Below are 17,081 nucleotides of genomic sequence, written 5' to 3'. Positions count from 1 at the left end.
GCCTGGAATTAGGGGGAATGAATCTCTTAGTGCAGGTGTCACATCAGGAGAAATGGCCAGAGCTGATCCCCAGGGAAAAGTGAGCACTCAGGGTTTGAAGAGACTTTCCAGATGTGTCTGGAAAGATGCTTTGTGCCAACATCTGTGGCTTTCAGCTGGAAATCAGAGCATCAGTGGGACTGTCCCCCTCTTAACTGATGAGCAGGATGAGGCTGGAGGGGTCGGATGCTGCAAGAGGTCTTTGATACCCCCTGGGCAGAGCCTGGTGAGAGTTCAGCAGTGACCATGGGACTGTGTGTCCATTGGATGCTCCATCTACTGACCAGGCCTAAGAAGGCTTTCAGTTTGCTGGAAATGTCTTTAAATCTCAGATGGGAACCAAAACCCAGGAAGTTTCGGGAATAAAAGATTGAGATACTGGAATGCATCACTTTTAGAATCTAGAGCTGCCAGTGCTGTTTGGGCAGGAATCGTACCCAAATCTTTCAGGTCAACCCAGTGGGAAGGAGGTGTTAAATATCAGGGAAAGGTTCTTCCCCCAGAGGGTGCTGGGCACTGCCCAGGCTCCCCAGGGAATGGGCACAGCCCCGAGGCTGCCAGAGCTGCAGGAGCGTTTGGACAGCGCTGCCAGGGATGCCCAGGGTGGGGCTGTTGGGGGGTCTGTGCAGGGCCAGGGTTGGACTGGATGATCCTGGTGGGTCCTTTCCAGCTCGGGATACTCAGTGATTCCATGATTGAAATGGACTAAACAAATGCATTAAAAAAGGGTGGAAAAAGGAGGAGATTTCTTTTTCCCAGTGGAAGTGGAAAGAGAATTTGGGTGGGTTTTGGGAGGAGCTGTTCTGGTGAGCTGTGCAGTGCTGGGTCTCCTCCCTGCTGACCTTTGCAGGGAGCTGCCTGTGCTTGGAGCTCAGCTTTGCAGAGTCAGCCCAGGCATGCTGGGCTTGGCATCCCAGGATCCTGGTGGTCCTTCATGCTTTAGCCTGGCACCAGGTTTTGCCAGGTCAGAAGAGACATTTGTGAGTCCTATGAGCAGCAGCTGAGGGAGCTGGGAAAGGGGCTGGAGCCCCAGGAGAGGCTGAGGGAGCTGGGAAAGGGGCTCAGCCTGGAGCAGAGGAGGCTCAGGGGGGACCTTGTGGCTCTGCACAAGTCCCTGACAGGAGGGGGCAGCCGGGGGGGTCGGGCTCTGCTCGCAGGGAACAGGGACAGGAGGAGAGGGAACGGCCTCAGGCTGGGCCAGGGCAGGCTCAGAGTGGACAGCAGCAGGAATTTCTTCCCTGGAATGGGCTGCTCAGGAAGGTTTGGAGTCCCCATCCCTGGAGGTGTCCAAGGAACACCTGGACGTGGCACTCAGTGCTCTGGCCTGGGTGACAAGGTGGGGGTTGGTCACAGGTTGGACTCGATGGTCTTAGAGGTCTTTTCCAACCTAGATTCTGGGATTCAGAATGTTTTCCTTGCCTGTTTGTGCTTCAAGGGCAGTGTGAAATGAGGTGCTGATACCCAGTGGTCTGGCGCTCATCCAGTGTGACTCCAGGCTCTTTGGATCCTGCAGGTGAAAATTGCTTTGGTGGGAGCTGGATTGAATCAATCCCCCCTGCTCTGACAGTTCTTGTGTTTCTTTTCATGACTGTCTGGTCTCTGGAAGGAAAACAAGCCAAGGAATCCCTAACAGCAGGTTGATGTAATCATTGCACTGAGCGTGCCAGTGAATTGTTATCGCTCCTGGTTGCCTGGGGAGCTGCTGGTTTGTCGTGTCAGAAACTTTCCTGCCAGTACATGACATTCATAGTCGGATTTTTTTCAGCTTGGATCTGAAATCTTTGATAGGATGAAATCATTGATGGGGGAGCAGGGAAGTGTTTGGAAGGGAAGGAAAAGGAATGTTTTACATGGGCATTGTTGAGCATGAGCTCTGTCAGGCTATGAAAACCTTGCTGCATTTGAATCATAGAACTATTTTAATCAAGAAATGCATTTACCACGCTTCACTCCTGTGTTTACTCCTGCTGTTACCTCTGAAATGACACCACGAATCCTGGTCCTGTCGTGCTTTGTCGTGCTGAAAGAGCCAATTCCCACTGAACAACATTCCCAGGAGAGCTGGGACAGCCAGGGAGTTATTCCTTGTGATGTTCCCTGCAGCAGCAGAGCCCTGATGTGGTCATTTGGCTGCTGGGCTGTGTCTGTGCCACAAAAGCTCACAGGGACAGCTCTACCAGCAAAGCTTTTCCATGTTATTGTGGCTCTGGGAAGGGCTTTGCCAGAGATCGGGATGCAAGATGGGGCAGAGTTTTGTTTGCCAGGCGAGCTGTTGACATATGGTCCAATAAATGCAGTTATTGGAAAAGCCAGAGATAATATTTACCTTGAGAAATCCGTTGTTGGGAATAAATGGCAAGTGGGAGTGAGTGCACTGCTGTCACCTGGGCCACCCACCCCAAATGTCACCGTGTGAGGATCCAGGAGGGCCGGGCACGTGAGTGAGGGAACAACCTGACACTCAGTGCTGTGCTTTAGTTGATGTGGTGGTGGTGGTTGATCCATGGTTGGATGGTCTTGCAGGTCTTTCCCAACCCTAAATGTTCTGGGATTCTGTGATCTACATCAGGCAGGCTGCTGGAGGAGAGGGCTGCTCTTACACTGTGAGTAGCTGTATCTCCTCCTGGGAGTTTCAATACCACTTGTGACCCTTTTCTCCTCTCTTCCTCCCTGTCCTCCCTCTCCCTCCAGGGTTTAATGCCATGGCTGCAGATGAAAGTGCTACAGAAAAGCAAGTGGGGGAACCAAAAATGGCAGTAGACGGGGAAACCAACGGTTCCTGTGAGCACAGCGAGGGTGGGGGCCACCCAAACCCAGCGAAAAACACTCAGGACAACACGAAAGTGAGCCAGCAGGACTCTACTACTAAATTAAATAGGATAGCAGAGAACGGCATTTCGGAGCGGGACGGCGAGCCTGGGAAGCAAAACCATCTGAAAGCAAATGACTTCACACAGACTTCAGTCACAGGGAGCAATGGATATATCCTAACCAAGCAGATGGCACAGGAGCAGCCTCTAAGGACTACCAGCTTTGCTTCTCTCACTGGCCACGCTGCAAAAACCCTGCCTGGAGGAGCAGGCAAAGGCAGGACTGTGGGGTCCTTTGCCCAGCTCCAAGCCACGATGCCAAGCAAGCTCGGGGAGGGCAGTAAGGACACGGATGCTAAAAAAGGCCCCGCTGCTAACGCTGAAGTCAAGGTCCACCGAGCACGGAAGACAATGCCTAAACCCACCCCCAGCCTGGTAATGTACCTGCCCAGCACCCAGTGCTGCTGCTGGGCTTGCTCTTGGCTTTCTCTGGGGGTGTGAGGGATACCTGGCTGCATGGCAACACGTGGCATTCAGAGCTTGCCCACTGAGTGGATTGGTTTTTTATTTTATATATTTATATATATATATATTTATTTATTTTAATTTTTTCTCTTCCTACAGACAGACAGAGATGTTAAAATAGATGGTCACATGGCCCCCACCAGCTCCTGTCCCCAGTGTGTTTCTAAATATATAATTGATCAATTGCCTCCTCCAACAGATCTATGTGAGACACTAAATGGCCTTTCTCTCATGGCTCTATTGCTCATCAGCCTCTGCTGACATCCAGAGCTGCTTGTGAAACAAATTAGATTTCTTCTAAGGTCGACCCAAAGGAAATTAAGCATAGCATGTAAACTTGAGGCTCCTCCTAAGCTTGGAAGCTGTCAAGGAGCTGATCTGTTAGGCAGCTTGATTGCATTGCTGTAGGAATCATTATAGGGCTAAAGCAGATGATGATTTCTCTCCATGCTGGGAAATGTTCTCTCCAGAATCCTTAGGAGTGGATTTACCATCACTCAATAAAGCAGAGCCCTGCTTTTTTTTGGGAGGTGTAAGGAGGTGTCATTTGGTGCATTCATGTCATAGAGGGGAGGGCAGAAATGGGCCTTGCTTTGTCATGGGACAGGTTTGGTTATTTTTTGTTCTTTGCCAGAGGCAGGGAATAGATCCTGCAACAGGCAGATCTCCACTACAAGCAGTTGGTTTTCATCCCAGAGATGCTTTATGTGACTACAGTGAGCTCAACCCTCTCTCTGTGCTGTGCCTGAGGGTGGAGGGAGACTGGCCTTTGGGTCAAGGGAAGGATTAGCCATGGGAGTCATTCCCAGAAACGCATGGGAGCTGCTGCAGCCTTGGTGGGTTCTCTGGGATGGATTGGTGCTGTGATGCAGCAGATCCAAAGTGGCCCTCAGATGCCTCCCACATCATAGCACAGCAGTGGTGTGGTGTGAAGGGCTCAAAGCTGTGAGTCCCTGTGGTCTGGAGCAGGGAAAGAGAGAGAAAAAAGGGAAAAGAGAAGGGTGGCACCTTGCCAGCCCCAGATGGGGAAAGGTCTCTTGGCTGCGGCACCACCTGTGCCTCCGGAAGCAGCTGGGAGTCCAAAGAGCACAGCAAGATCACAAACCTGTGGGCACCAGGCTTGGGAGAGGGGCAGAAACCACACCTGCCTGCCAGGATTTCCAGCCAGCCCTCCCCAGCCACTCATTTCCCCTCTGCCTTCCCCTGGCCGTATTTGAATTCTCTGCTCTCACCCCGGCTGTGCGTCCTGGCTTGCACAGGGAAGCCCAGCTGCCATAAATCTCCCGTGAGGATATCTCTCACCCAAGGAAGGCTTTGCAGCCCAAACTGCCTCCAGCCCCCAGTTGTGCACTGGAATTAGGCCGGGCAAACTCCCAGACCCTTGTGGAATTTAACACACACAGATCCCATGGGGCTGAGCAATTGAAAGAGGCAATTCCCGCCTAAAAGGCGACTGCTAGATTAGGAGGGAGTGTTTTCCTCATTCATATTTTATGATACATCAGAAGAATATTTATATTCAGCCCCTTGGGCTTCAAGGTTTGTGTCTGGGAAGTGCCGTGTGGTGTTCAGGAGCTCTGGGAGTGCTGGGACGTGGCTCGCTGGGATGGTGCTGCTGATCCTAATTTGCTCACAGGACAAAAGCAGCTTCAGAAACCCAAAGCCTGCAATTGTTGGGCTGCTCTAGAAGGTACACAGCCTGTCCTGAGCTCCTCTGGCCATTTGCCTTGGGCTTAAAATAGGGAGAGAAGCAACATTCCCAGGAAGGGTGGTGAGAAGAGGTTGTTCCTATGTTCTCAGCTCAAGCCTCTGCAGCTGAATGGGAACCCAAGATTTGATCTCAGTTCTGCAAGACAATGAAACATCTGTTGTGTTCAGCCTTCCTGATAATTACTACCTCATTTTCCCCCATTGTCTCTGGAATTTACATGCTATTTTCTTTGGAGCAGCAGAGTCCTTGGTAGTTGTCATTTTTCTATCCCGATTATTTCTTTGTTGAACTGCTTAGAGGAGGCTCCTCAGCCCAGCAGCTCAGGAGCTTTTCCTGCACCAACCTTCACACCTTTCCCCTTCAAAACTACCATGAAATCAGGTGCTGTATCCCAGGAAATAAATTGTGGAAATCACCCAGAAGCTGATATTACAGAGGAAGTTTGCTTGGCTAGTATTTTTTAGAGCATTGTTGTTTTCTTGGTGAAACTGTTCTTGCAGAACTGTTCTGCCCGGGAGGAGGAGGGGAGGAAGGTATTTTGCTGCCTGCAAAGTGTGAACATTTGTTCCCCCTGGTTCCTGCAGAAACCCACTGGGGCCAAAAAATTGTTTTCTGTAATCCAATAGCTGCCAGGGGACCTTGGTAGCCTTTTCCTGCACACATGAATTGGTCTCTGAAAGGAAGAAGAGAATTTTCTCACCAATTTAACGAGCTTTTTCTCTGTTTAGGAGTTGCTTCCTGAATTGGGATTGAAGCTGAATCTGAAACAGGTGACAATTTTAATTGATGTTGTCGCATGTTAAGGTGGTTTTTGAACAGAGACCTCGGCAGAGTTGTTGACAGCATCATTTCTGCTCCCCTTCTGAACAGAGCAGTCACACAAGCATTGCACCTTTTGGAGGAATCTTTCTTTCACTCCTAATCCATTTTACAACCCTGTTAAGTACCCAAAAGTTCCCAGGGCCAGGCCACAGACTGAAAGGCAAGTGTGTGTCTGTGTGTGTGTCCTGTGCTTGGAGAAGGCCCCTCCTGCTTGGAAACCACAGTTTCTGAGCTTAACATCAGGAAAACATAAGGGATAAAGGATGATAAAGGGAGTGAGAGCATCCCAGAGGAGCAGGTGTCTGAATTGGGAATCCCAGGTTGTGTTCCCTTTCCTTGGTGACCACAAGGCTGGAGTTTGGGGTGTGTGTCTCTGGTGGTATTTTTTTATGCTGTGCAGAGGATTGGGTCAGGAAATAGTGCAAAAATCCTTTAAATGAGTGTTTTGGCCTGATGCACAGTGGGCCACATCCCTAAAATGCCAGGTACCAGATTAACTGGGGAGACAATGTGGACTGGGAGGAAGAGCATGGAGCAGGAGATGCTTTGCTTATGTTGGTCTTTCTACCAATATTCATCAAACTATTCCTTTAAATTCCTGATCCCAGAGCTTTTAAACTTCCTCCTTTGTGTGTGCACACAGGTGCTGCTGTGCTCACCTGCCTGGGCTGGGGCTGCTCTGCGGGAGAACACCTGGCCTGAGAACACCCTGTGCCCGTCTCTCGAGGCCAGGCAGGTGGCAGCTGGGGAATTGCAGGGGTCTGGGATTGCTCAGAGAGCTCTGACCCTCCCGTGTGCAGCAAACGTAAAGCAAAAGGGCAGGGCCTAATGGGGTGATGGTAATGGGGATGTTGTGTCCTTGGGGAGGACTGAGAAGGTGCATCCAGGACCCCCTCCAGATGGGTATCCAGGTGTGCTCCACGGGACTGAAAGTGTGAAATCCATCAGTGTGAGCTTGGGCAGAGTTAAATGCCATGGAATCACAAAATATCCTGAGCTGGAAGGGACCCACCAGGATCATCCAGTCCAACCTCTGGCCCTGCCCAGCCCCCCCAACAGCCCCACCCTGGGCATCCCTGGCAGCGCTGTCCAAACGCTCCTGGAGCTCTGGCAGCCTCGGGGCCGTGCCCATTCCCTGGGGAGCCTGGGCAGTGCCCAGCACCCTCTGGGGGAAGAACCTTTCCCTGCTCTCAGCCTGAGCCTGCCCTGGCCCAGCTCCAGCCGCTCCCTGGGTGCTGTCCCTGGCCCAGGAGCAGAGATCGGAGCTGCCCCTCGGGAGGAGCTGCAGCCCCCGGGGAGCTCTGCCCTCAGTCTGCTCCAGCTGAACAATCCCAGTGCCCTCAGCTGCTCCTCATGGGCCCCTCCAGACCCTTCACCATCTTCCCTGATGGAAAATCTCCTTCAGGAGTGGCAAGGTTGCCACTGGGCTTCTTATACAGAGGGGTTGCTGTAGAGGGAAGTGAGAATGAGGGCTGTTGTGCAGTACATTTAATTCAATATTTAACCGGTTGTGCTGGTGCTGCTGAGGCGGCCGTGCTGGCTGGAGGTGCTGCCCCAGCTCTGACCACAGCCCACAGAAATAACGGCCCTGGCCCCAGCAGAGGAGTTTATTTCTGTCAGGAGCCCTGGTGTCACATCTAGCTTGGGCTCCCCTGTTTCGTTTTGACTGATGTGTGACACTCCCTTGCCTTGGAGCTGCTTGGTGCAGGAGGGGACAGGGATGAGATCCCACAGCCCTGAGTGCTCTGCTTCAGAAACACATTGAATGCAGGTTTGGGGGAACAGCTACGCTTAAGCTCAGTCTACCTGGCTGCCCAAATTATGTTTTTATGTAGATACATGACTGCACTAAGATCAGTGCAGTTGCAATCAAGTCTCAGTGGAATCCCCCCTCTAATGGGCACATGTTAATCAGCAGATGAAAGGTGGATCAGCCTTGCAGCTGGTCTGATCTAGACTAAGACCAAAGCCTTGCAGGTTTGTTGCTCCAAGCAAGACTTGATCAGGCTCCTGAAATTCAGCAGTGAAAAACACAATCCTACAGCAGCAGAGCAAAGGCAGAGCAGCACCACTACCGCTCCTATCATCTGCTTGTGATCAATTTTTTATAGCAGACTGATATTTCTTGCTTAACCACCACTCACCAGTTGTTAGAGGCGGATCCCCCGGGAGCTGCTGCTTTGTGCTCTTCAAAGGCAGCGCCTTGGTACAAATCTCCTCACCCTGTGCCTGATGGATGGAGAGGCTGAGCTGCTCCCTGGCAGCTGCCCTGTTCCCAGTGGCAGTGCTGGTCACCTCACTCCTCCTGCCCGGTTGGCTCTGGTTTACAGCTCTGGTTTACAGCTCGTTCTGTGCTGGAGATGCAAGTCCTGCAAAGAAGAGAGATAAGGGAGCGTGTAATCTAAGCCTGAGGTGGTTTCAGGCCTAAAGAGCCCTTCTGCAAAGGGCTAAGAGCTGCCCTGCTCCCAGGCAGGACCTGTGTTTGTGTTCTTCCATCAACACTCTGGTTTCTCTCCCAGCCTGCTGATTCTGGTAATGGAAAAACCCTTTAGATGCTGAGCAGTGGGAAAAATGCCACGTGGGGTTTAGGGAGCCAGCACAGGGATCCATTACAGAGGTTGGTTTGTTCTGTAGTTTTGCTTTCAGGAAAAAAACCAAAACAACTGAGGGTACTCTATCTTTTGCCATTCTTAGTAACTTCTCCCTGCTGCTATTGGGAACTTCTGTGCCAGTGATACAAATGTGGTCGATCCCATTAAAATGTAGACAGCACTTGAGTTTAATTTTTGTAAACACATCGAATGTTGTGTTCTTGCCCCAGTCTAAGCAGATTTCTTGGCTGTATTTCTCACAAGGGGGTTGGACAAAGTGGTGTTCCCATGTTTGCTGTTTGCAGGCACAAGCATTTGTTGGAACATCTGCCCACCTTCTTCACTATTCCCAACATGAAATTGTGACTTTACAGTCTTTTGCAGAGGATGAGCTGATACCACATGAGAAGCTGCAAGAAATGAAGATGTTGCTGTTGCAGTTTCTTTTTCTCTCTCATTTATAGTCCTTTCTTGGCCTCCAGTGGCCCACACGTGTGGGGTTAGGACAACATGTGCCCATGGGGAGCTCAAACTGCATCCTGGAGTTTCCTTTGCATGGGATTCTGCTCTCAGTACTTCTCTCAAACTGTGGGTAAAACCTGTTAGTAAGAACAGCAAAGATGGAACTGTTTTATGTAGCTGAGAACCAGGAAGGGTGGTGAGAGGACTGACTATGGGTGTATAAAAATTCATGCTGATCCTTTTTATTACAATCCTTAGATGGAACATTTTTTAATGTGTATATATATATATATATATACACACACACATGAGAGATCTCTTCACCTCTTTCTGGGAATTCTTGCTCTTTACCATTGTTGCACATGCCTCCAAGTAAATCTTTATCTCACAAGACTCAATTTAATTTAAAAAAACTTTGACCAGAATTGCCATGAAGCAGTCACATTTAGCAGTTGTCATGCAGCCTGTTGAAGATTTTAAATTTATTTCTGTGTTGTAATTACAGAGGGAAAAAAAAACCCCAAGCTAATAGCATACTACTTTTTAATTTAAAATTTGGTTTGTATTCTTTCAAACAGCCTGGCACGTCCTGAATATGAATTCCTGATGTTTTTGGAGTAACAGCACCTTTTATCAGAGACCAGTTGCAAAACCCTGCACTTACAGGACACAAAGTGCAGCCCTTGTTTACACTTGTGTCAGATCTGCCTGTCCCAAGCTCATTTTTCTAATTTTAAGTTAGAAATGGAAGGCATTTGGAACTTGGGAATTCTCAGAATAATTTGTAGCCCACAGTTACTGTTAACCTTTAGATCTATAAACTCAGGACTTTTCAGAGGTATAAATAGTGTTGTTGAGACTATTCTTGGCATACTGTACCCTGCACTCCTGACGTGCATTTTTTAAGGGGTGGAACAACTGGGAGCAGACTCAGGAGTGATCCGAGGTCCAGCAGATGATCCTATGGGCACTTAATTTGCTCATTCTTTTAAAATTATTGAGGAGGAAGTTTAAAAAAAAAGCAGCAGTTAGTCATAGTCCATAAGTATCTCCTGAGAGTGAGAGGTTCTGATGAGACAGGGCTTTTTAATTTAGTTGCAAGAGCATGATGCATTTAATTATTTGACAGTGAGAGCAATTAAGCATTGGAACAACATATCAAAGGCTGTGGTGGATTTGTCGTCTTTGAAATCGTTAATCCAAGACTTGGTGCCCTTTTTAGAAAAGCTGTGGCAATTGAGCCATAAGTTATGGGCTTGATGCAGGAATCATTGGCACTTTGATGGCCTTTTGCTGTGGGTCATTTCTGATTATCATTAGAGCTTTGCTTGGCCTGGCTCTGCCAGCACCACACACGTGGCACAGCCTAATTAGGGGAATCAGCCTCTTCCCAGTTTGTTCCCAAGGTCACATTGCTTGAGAGCAGTGGCTGAGGGTGCCTGTCTGAACCTGAGTGCTTTTATTGCTTCCTGCTTTTTATTCCAGCCTTGCTTTTGCCTGGATTCCTCTTTCTGTTTGGGTTTTTCAGCTGTTGCTTCACAGGTCCCCGTAAGAAGAGTTCTCCTGCAAGTGGAGCAGCACTTAAACCTTGGAATCATGGAATGGTTTGGGCTGGAAGGGACCTTAAAGCTCATCCAGTGCCACCCCTGCCATGGGCAGGGACACCTCCCACTGTCCCAGGCTGCTCCAAGCCCCAATGTCCAGCCTGGCCTTGGGCAGTGCCAGGGATCCAGGGGCAGCCCCAGCTGCTCTGGGCACCCTGTGCCAGGGCCTGCCCACCCTCCCAGGGAACAATTCCTTCCTAATATCCCATCCAGCCCTGCTCTGTTTCAGTGGGAAGCCATTCCCTGTGTCCTGTCACTCTGTGCCCTTGTAAAGAGTCTCTGTCTTTCTTGTAGCTCCTTCAGGTACTGGAAGGCCGCAGTGAGGTCTCCCCAGAGCCTTCACTTTTCCAGGCTGAACAATCCCAGTTCTCCCAGTGTTTCCTTGTGTTCTGCTGCCTGTGCTCCTGTTTTGCTGGAGCAGCTCTGCCCAACGTGCCTGCTGTACAGCTGGATCACCTGTGGGATAAATCAGAGGACAAATCCAGTGTAAAATGTCATGGCAGAGGCAGCTTTTACCCCACTGGCTGTTGACACTGTGGGAGAGAAGGACAAGCAGTGACTTTGTTTCAGGTTCCTCCATGTGTTTCCTTTGCTCATGTCAGGAAAATTAATCCACCAACACCAGAGGTTTATGTCCAGAAAGGAGACAGAGGAGTCCTGTTACTTTATTCGAATAAAGGGAAAGGCCATGGGGCATTCCCGTGGGGTCTCTCAGATTTTTGGAGGGCGCAGCCTCCTTTTTATCCCAATTTCCCAGCAGCATTTCCCTCTCTCTTTCCCCACTGGCTGAGGTACTTGAGAGGTGCAGACTTCCCAAAATGCCTAATACCTAAGGTTCCCTTCTGATGTACAACCCCCCTTTATTTTAGTTCTTATGGAATTTATGGCTCTTCCCATTGTTTCTTTCATCTCTCAATATCCAATTTCATTTATCAGCAGACCTACAGTTTATTTGTAAAGACAAATCTCTTTCTTTCCATTCATCTATCAGTGGAATCCTTCCCATTGTTTCTTTTATCTCTCAGTACTAGTTTTATCTTCCAGCAGGCCCACAGCTTGTTTGTAAAGACAAGTCCCTCATTCCTTTCACTCACCAGGGACCTCCTTGCTGGGCTGAAACAGGAAGATGTTTCAGTGAGCTGGGCTGAGGGGCCTTGCACTGACCTTGACTTCCCTTTGCCACACTTGCCACGAAAGGCACAGGAGTAAAAGCGCCATTAAACCATGACTGTTTAAAGAATAAACACAGATGGAAAAGGGAAACACAAATACAGGCTGGACCTCTCTGAGGCTTTTAGGGAACACAGAATGGAGTTAGACACTCAGGAAGGGAATTGTTTCCTAAATTAGAGGAGAAAACATTGAAGTAACAACAAAAGCTGAGAAATGGCACTCAGGGACGTGGTTTAGTTGTGGGCTTGGTACTGCTGGGTTAATGGTTGGACTTGGTGACCTTAAAGGTCTTGTCCAGCCTAAATGATTGTCTGTGGAGCTGCAGGAACCCTTCTTTCATAACCAGAGGTGCAGGATGAGACTTTGTATTGAGTTCAAGCTTAGATCAGAGGTGTGAGAGGCTGTGGTGCCTGAGAGGGGCTGCAGGAGCAACTACAGAATTCCTGTAGTTTGCAGCAGGAACTTGGAGCCTGTCTGGGGCTTGGAATAGCAACAGCTGGAGTGGGAATATGTGGTTTAAGGGCAGCTTGGACAGGTGTCTGTAGATGCACCTGCAGTGTCACACAAAGAGCTTCTTTGCCTGTGTTTGTCGTGTGCTGGGCTAGAGGGGGGAGCCTTTGCTGAGGCTCGATGGTGCCAAATGCTGTCCAGAAGGAAAGATCCCTTTCCTTTGCTGCCTGCTCCTCCAAAACAGCTCTCCATGAGTGTTCTGAGCTTGCTTGGCATGACAGCCACACTCAGGGTGTGTTCCAGGTGCATTGGTTGCATTGGTTCCTCCCTTCCAGAGTCACCCAAAGCTGTGTAAACAGGGTCTGCTCCTTGTCATTACCTGTGCAGGGTCACCTGTCACCAGCACAGCCTTCAGCCAGTGAGGGACTCACCTCAGCCAGGCTGGCAGTGTTTGGGCAAAGCCCCCTGATGTGCTGGAGGAGGGGCTGTGTGCTTCTGCTGGGAATGTGGGGTCCTGCCTTCAGATGGAAGTGATTATGGTCGAGAGAAAGGAATTGAAATTCATTTCCTAATTTTTTAAAAATTACTTATTCAACGCAGGAACTCAATTTGACTGCCTTTTGTTTTCCAGCATGCAAGTAAAGACCCCAAAGATGGGAGAGACAGCAGAGATCAGAAGGAATCCAAGGAGAAGGACTTTGAGAACATGCTGGACTTCGTGAAGCCGTTGTCGTTGCCCTCTCTCCCGGGCCTTCACCAGTCACTACCTCAGAACCAGAGCTATGTGGCCACCACCAAGTCGCAGACAGGTAAAAAGGGAAGGGTTGGAATGTTTTAATCCTCAGCATCACCCACCTCCCAAACCTGTGGGTGGGGCTGAGGAGATGAGGAGGTTAACAAGGACTAAAACCTCTGTTAGCACCTTTTTGCCCCTCAATCCCCTCCAGGGTTCCCCTCCCTGTTGCTGTGCTGCCACAGCCCTTGTCTGTCAGAGTTGTCTCTTCTGAGAAATCGTGTCCCCAGGCTCCTGCTGCTCCCCTCTGGGTGCTGGACAGGGGACATCCCTGCAGCCCCCTGCTGAAGTCCCCTCCCAAGTGAAGGGAGCGTTTCCCGTGCAGTCCTTGCTGCCCCACTGTGTCCTGGCATGCAGGGTCCCCCAGGTGTGCTCTGCCAGGCTCCTCTCGTGCCTCTGCTAAAACCTTTCCTTGGAGGGGACACTTCACTCCCTTTTTCCTCTGGGATATTCTGAAGATTTCTAACAATTCTGAAGGGCTTTGAATCTCACCACAGCTGCTTGGCAAGAATTACAGCCTTATAAATAAAATTAATTTGGTTTGCAGAATTTTTTTAGAGGTCTCTTCATAAATTTTGGTGAAATTTCATTATCATGGAAGATGAAGAAATGCTTTCAAGGGACAGGCTGTGCAAGTGCAAACAACACCAGTGGTGCTGAAGCTGGCTGTTCCTAAAAGAGCCTGCACCAAGCATCCTTCTGCTGGGCATTCACCAAAGACAGCAGCAGGCAGGGAGCTGTGATGTCTGCTTTGATTAGAAGGCCAAGAGGGAGATTTAACAAATTAAGACCCAATCTAAAGAGTGAAAGGAATCAAACAGGCTTCCACAGTAGGTGTGAAATGAGGTTAAGTGGCAAACAGCTCTTAATGTAAGGTGCCTTTTCCTTTTGTGTTCTTCAGTTATTGTCAGATTGCTTCCATTGTCAGTCGGTATTGTTGGCCTTGCAGTCTCAATTTGAGCAATTGGATTCCATTCAGCCTCCTACAACATCAGCAGCATGGCCAAATGCAGGATAATTTAAGGATTTGTGTGGTGATGGAGGGGCCAGAAGGAGTGTGCAGAGGGTACTCAGAGTTTGGGAAGCTATGCAGCCCTGGCAGGAAGCTGTTTGTGTGTCTGCATATCCGTGTGTGTAATCTTCTGCTCTGCTTGACTTGTAAATAGATGGTTGGAGTGGGAGGTTTCCTCAGGTCGTGCCCTCAAGTGTGATTTCATAGAATCACAGAAGGTTTGGGTTGGAAGGGACCTTTCAGATCATCCCATTCTGACCCCTATGCAGGGACACCTTCCACTGTCCCAGGCTGCTCCAAGCCCCAATGTCCAGCCTGGCCTTGGGCACTGCCAGGGATCCAGGGGCAGCCCCAGCTGCTCTGGGCACCCTGTGCCAGGGCCTGCCCACCCTCCCAGGGAACAATTCCTTCCCAATCTCCCATCCAGCCCTGCTCTGTTTCAGTGGGAAGCCATTCCCCCTTGTCCTGTTACTCCAGGCCTTTGTCCAAAATCCCTCTCCAGTACAGCCCCTGCTCTCTATCCCATCTTTTCATTCCTGAGCAAACTTTGGGTTCCTTCTGCTTCTCTCTTCCAGCTGCTGCAGTATCTCGGAAGAAAAAACGGAGAATGGGAACCTATAGCCTGGTTCCCAAGAAAAAGACCAAAGTGTTAAAACAGAGAACAATGATTGAGATGTTTAAGAGCATAACTCATTCCTCTGTGGGTGCCAAGGTAAGGGCAGCACTGAGCCCGCTGCACATGTCTGTTGTCAGTCACATGTCCCTTTTTCTAGACACCAAACCCGTGTGGAGGTGCAGGGATGTGCTGCTTTGTGCAGCTTTGCTGCTTTGGGAATGACAGCTTCAGAGTGGCTGCTCACATACCAGCTCCTAAACAAACCTTTTCCAGTGAGTGTTCCCCTTCTGGCATGTGAATCCTGGGCAAGTGGAGAGATTTCAAGCGTGCCCCTTTTTGTTTTGGTTCTCAAGGTCTTGTGTTGCTGCTTGAGGCTGTACAGAAAAACACTTGGTTACTTACAGAAGTTTAGACAGGGACTCACCCCTGATTAAATTCTGCTTTTGCTGCGACCCATGCCCTGAAGTTTTGGTCTTAAAATGCAAGGAGAGCAGTGCTAGGATTTCAAGGAGTGATACAAAAATCCCAATGTGATATAACTTCCCTTTCCATTCCCTGGAAGCTTTCCTGCACCCCTGGTGGAGCTGCCCCTCCATGTTTGAGTGGGGTTCTCCTCCCCTCATGCCCTGTGCAGTCTGGAATGACTCCTTGTGGTCCCCAGGTCCAACAGGGTGAGGTGACACATGAAGGGACACAGAGCCAGCTGTAGAGCTCCCAGCACAGAGCAGATCTGGGATGGATCCAGCTGCTCTGTCCCAGGAATTGATGTTGTCTTTGCGTCTCGTGTGCTTGGGCGACTTGCAGAGTGACAAGGAGCTGGGGGATGGCAGCCCTCACGTGAACGGGGAGAGCATAGATGTGGACTCTGAAGAGGAGGACTCGGATGAGCTGGAAGAGGAGGATGATCACGGAGCAGATCAGGCGGCCGTGTTCCCTGGGGATGACAACAGGACCTCCAAGGACAGCGCGTCCGACGCAGACAACGCCAGGAAGGTGATTTCCATGCCCTGGGGAGCAGGATGGGACACTGCTGGGGTATCAGGGATAGGAGGGCCATGGATGGAACTAATTTCTAGGTTTTTTCCTCTGCAAGATGACAGAAGGATCAGCATAGGTAGAGAGGCTCTTTGGTGACCATTTCCTGCTTCCTGTTGCACCTGTGAGGGTCTTCCCTACACAGGTCTGTGATCCACTTTGCAGAACCCCCACCTCGTGTGGTTCTGGGGTTCACTGAACCAACAGGAGACATCTTCCCAATCTTGCTTGGGAAAGCACTAAAATAATTTAGTTAGGGTTTTTCCCAAAATTTTGATACGTTATACAGTCATGATGCTGGTTTGGGATTATCAAGGAAGTTGAAATTTGGTTGGGAAACTTTATTCTGGAGTAGAATTTTTTTTTTTTCTCCCTCTACCATCCCCATGGATTTTCCTTGACATGATTGGAATGTGCTGAGGTGCAGCCTTGGAGCTTCTGCCCTGTTTGTGCATGTGCAGGCTGAGGCTGGGGGCTGGGGGGATGCTCTGATGGGTGTGGGGCTCAACAGGACAGGGCAGGGGGGGATGCTCTGTTTTGGGACTCCCGACCTGATTGACTCCTTCTGTTCTCGGGCAAATGGTGGCTGCAGATCGATGATGGCGAGTCTGAGGAAGAACAAGAGTCTGTAGAATCTGGGGAGGAGGAGGAGGATGGAGACGAGTCTGACTTGGTAAGCTGGGCTGCTAAATGTGTTTCGTGGCCTGTTGATAATAATTTTTCCCCTTTGCACCGCTGCCAGAAAGAGAGAGAGAGGGCAAAGGCAAAGCGCTGCAGTTTCAATCCTCCTTGACAAAACTCATTCTCTGAAACCACCCACACACGGAGTATTGTTTTCCACAAGGTGCTTAACCCTGATCCGTGGCACAATTAATTGCTTTCTGATGCTAACTAATGGGCTTTTGTTGTTTTCAACAAGGTGTTGACTGCTTTTAATCATTTGAATGTTAGCAGAGGTGTTGAAGGGTGCTTGAGTTCCTCCAATGCACAGTTGGCAGGTGCAAAGCTTCCTTACCAACCTGAAGGTCTGCTGGGGTGGGGTTGTTCCCAAACCCATTGGCCCAGCCTAAATTCGCTGATCCTGATGAGCAGCTCTTACCAGGGAGACAAACACCCCACAGACAGACAGACAGACACACACACACTCTCCCTGGGACCTTGGTTGTACAGCACCAGGTCAAGCCTGTCAGCAGCTGCTGGGGATTTCTACTTTTTATTTTTAGATGGTTGGTGAAGAGAACCTGATGGGTTTTTTTAATTTAAATTGTTTGTTGATTATCTCTGTCCTCCACCCTCCCCTTTCCTTAAAAACTGTGCTCCTTTTCCACAGCCTCTCAAGTTTAAGGCACCCCAACTCTTCAGTCACCTTGAGAAAATTCTTGACTTCATTTTCTTGGTGTTTTGAGCTGAAGGTAGAATCATACACACAAAACACATC

General features: G+C 49.6%; 1 protein-coding gene across 13 annotated transcripts in view; it reads left to right on the top strand.

The window, feature by feature from the left end:
- EHMT1 (euchromatic histone lysine methyltransferase 1) overlaps positions 1-17,081 on the top strand; it is a 116,308-nt gene that overhangs the window by 61,786 nt on the left and 37,441 nt on the right. For 11 of the 13 annotated variants that reach the window (XM_010397611.3, XM_039561527.1, XM_019284987.2 and 8 more), the window contains exons 3-8: positions 2,731-3,284; positions 5,814-5,855; positions 12,819-12,996; positions 14,568-14,704; positions 15,413-15,601; positions 16,236-16,316. In XM_010397611.3, coding sequence (XP_010395913.2) covers positions 2,731-3,284; positions 5,814-5,855; positions 12,819-12,996; positions 14,568-14,704; positions 15,413-15,601; positions 16,236-16,316 — 1,181 coding nt within the window. The remainder of the gene's footprint in view (positions 1-2,730; positions 3,285-5,813; positions 5,856-12,818; positions 12,997-14,567; positions 14,705-15,412; positions 15,602-16,235; positions 16,317-17,081) is intronic. The other 2 variants (XM_039561530.1, XM_039561526.1) reach the window with 1 other exon arrangement.

This window comes from Corvus cornix, chromosome 17 (assembly GCF_000738735.6).
Source record: "Corvus cornix cornix isolate S_Up_H32 chromosome 17, ASM73873v5, whole genome shotgun sequence".
Classification (NCBI taxonomy): Eukaryota; Metazoa; Chordata; class Aves; order Passeriformes; family Corvidae; genus Corvus; species Corvus cornix.
The sequence above is the reverse complement of the archived record's forward strand: the minus strand, read 5'-3'. Positions and strand labels throughout refer to the sequence as shown.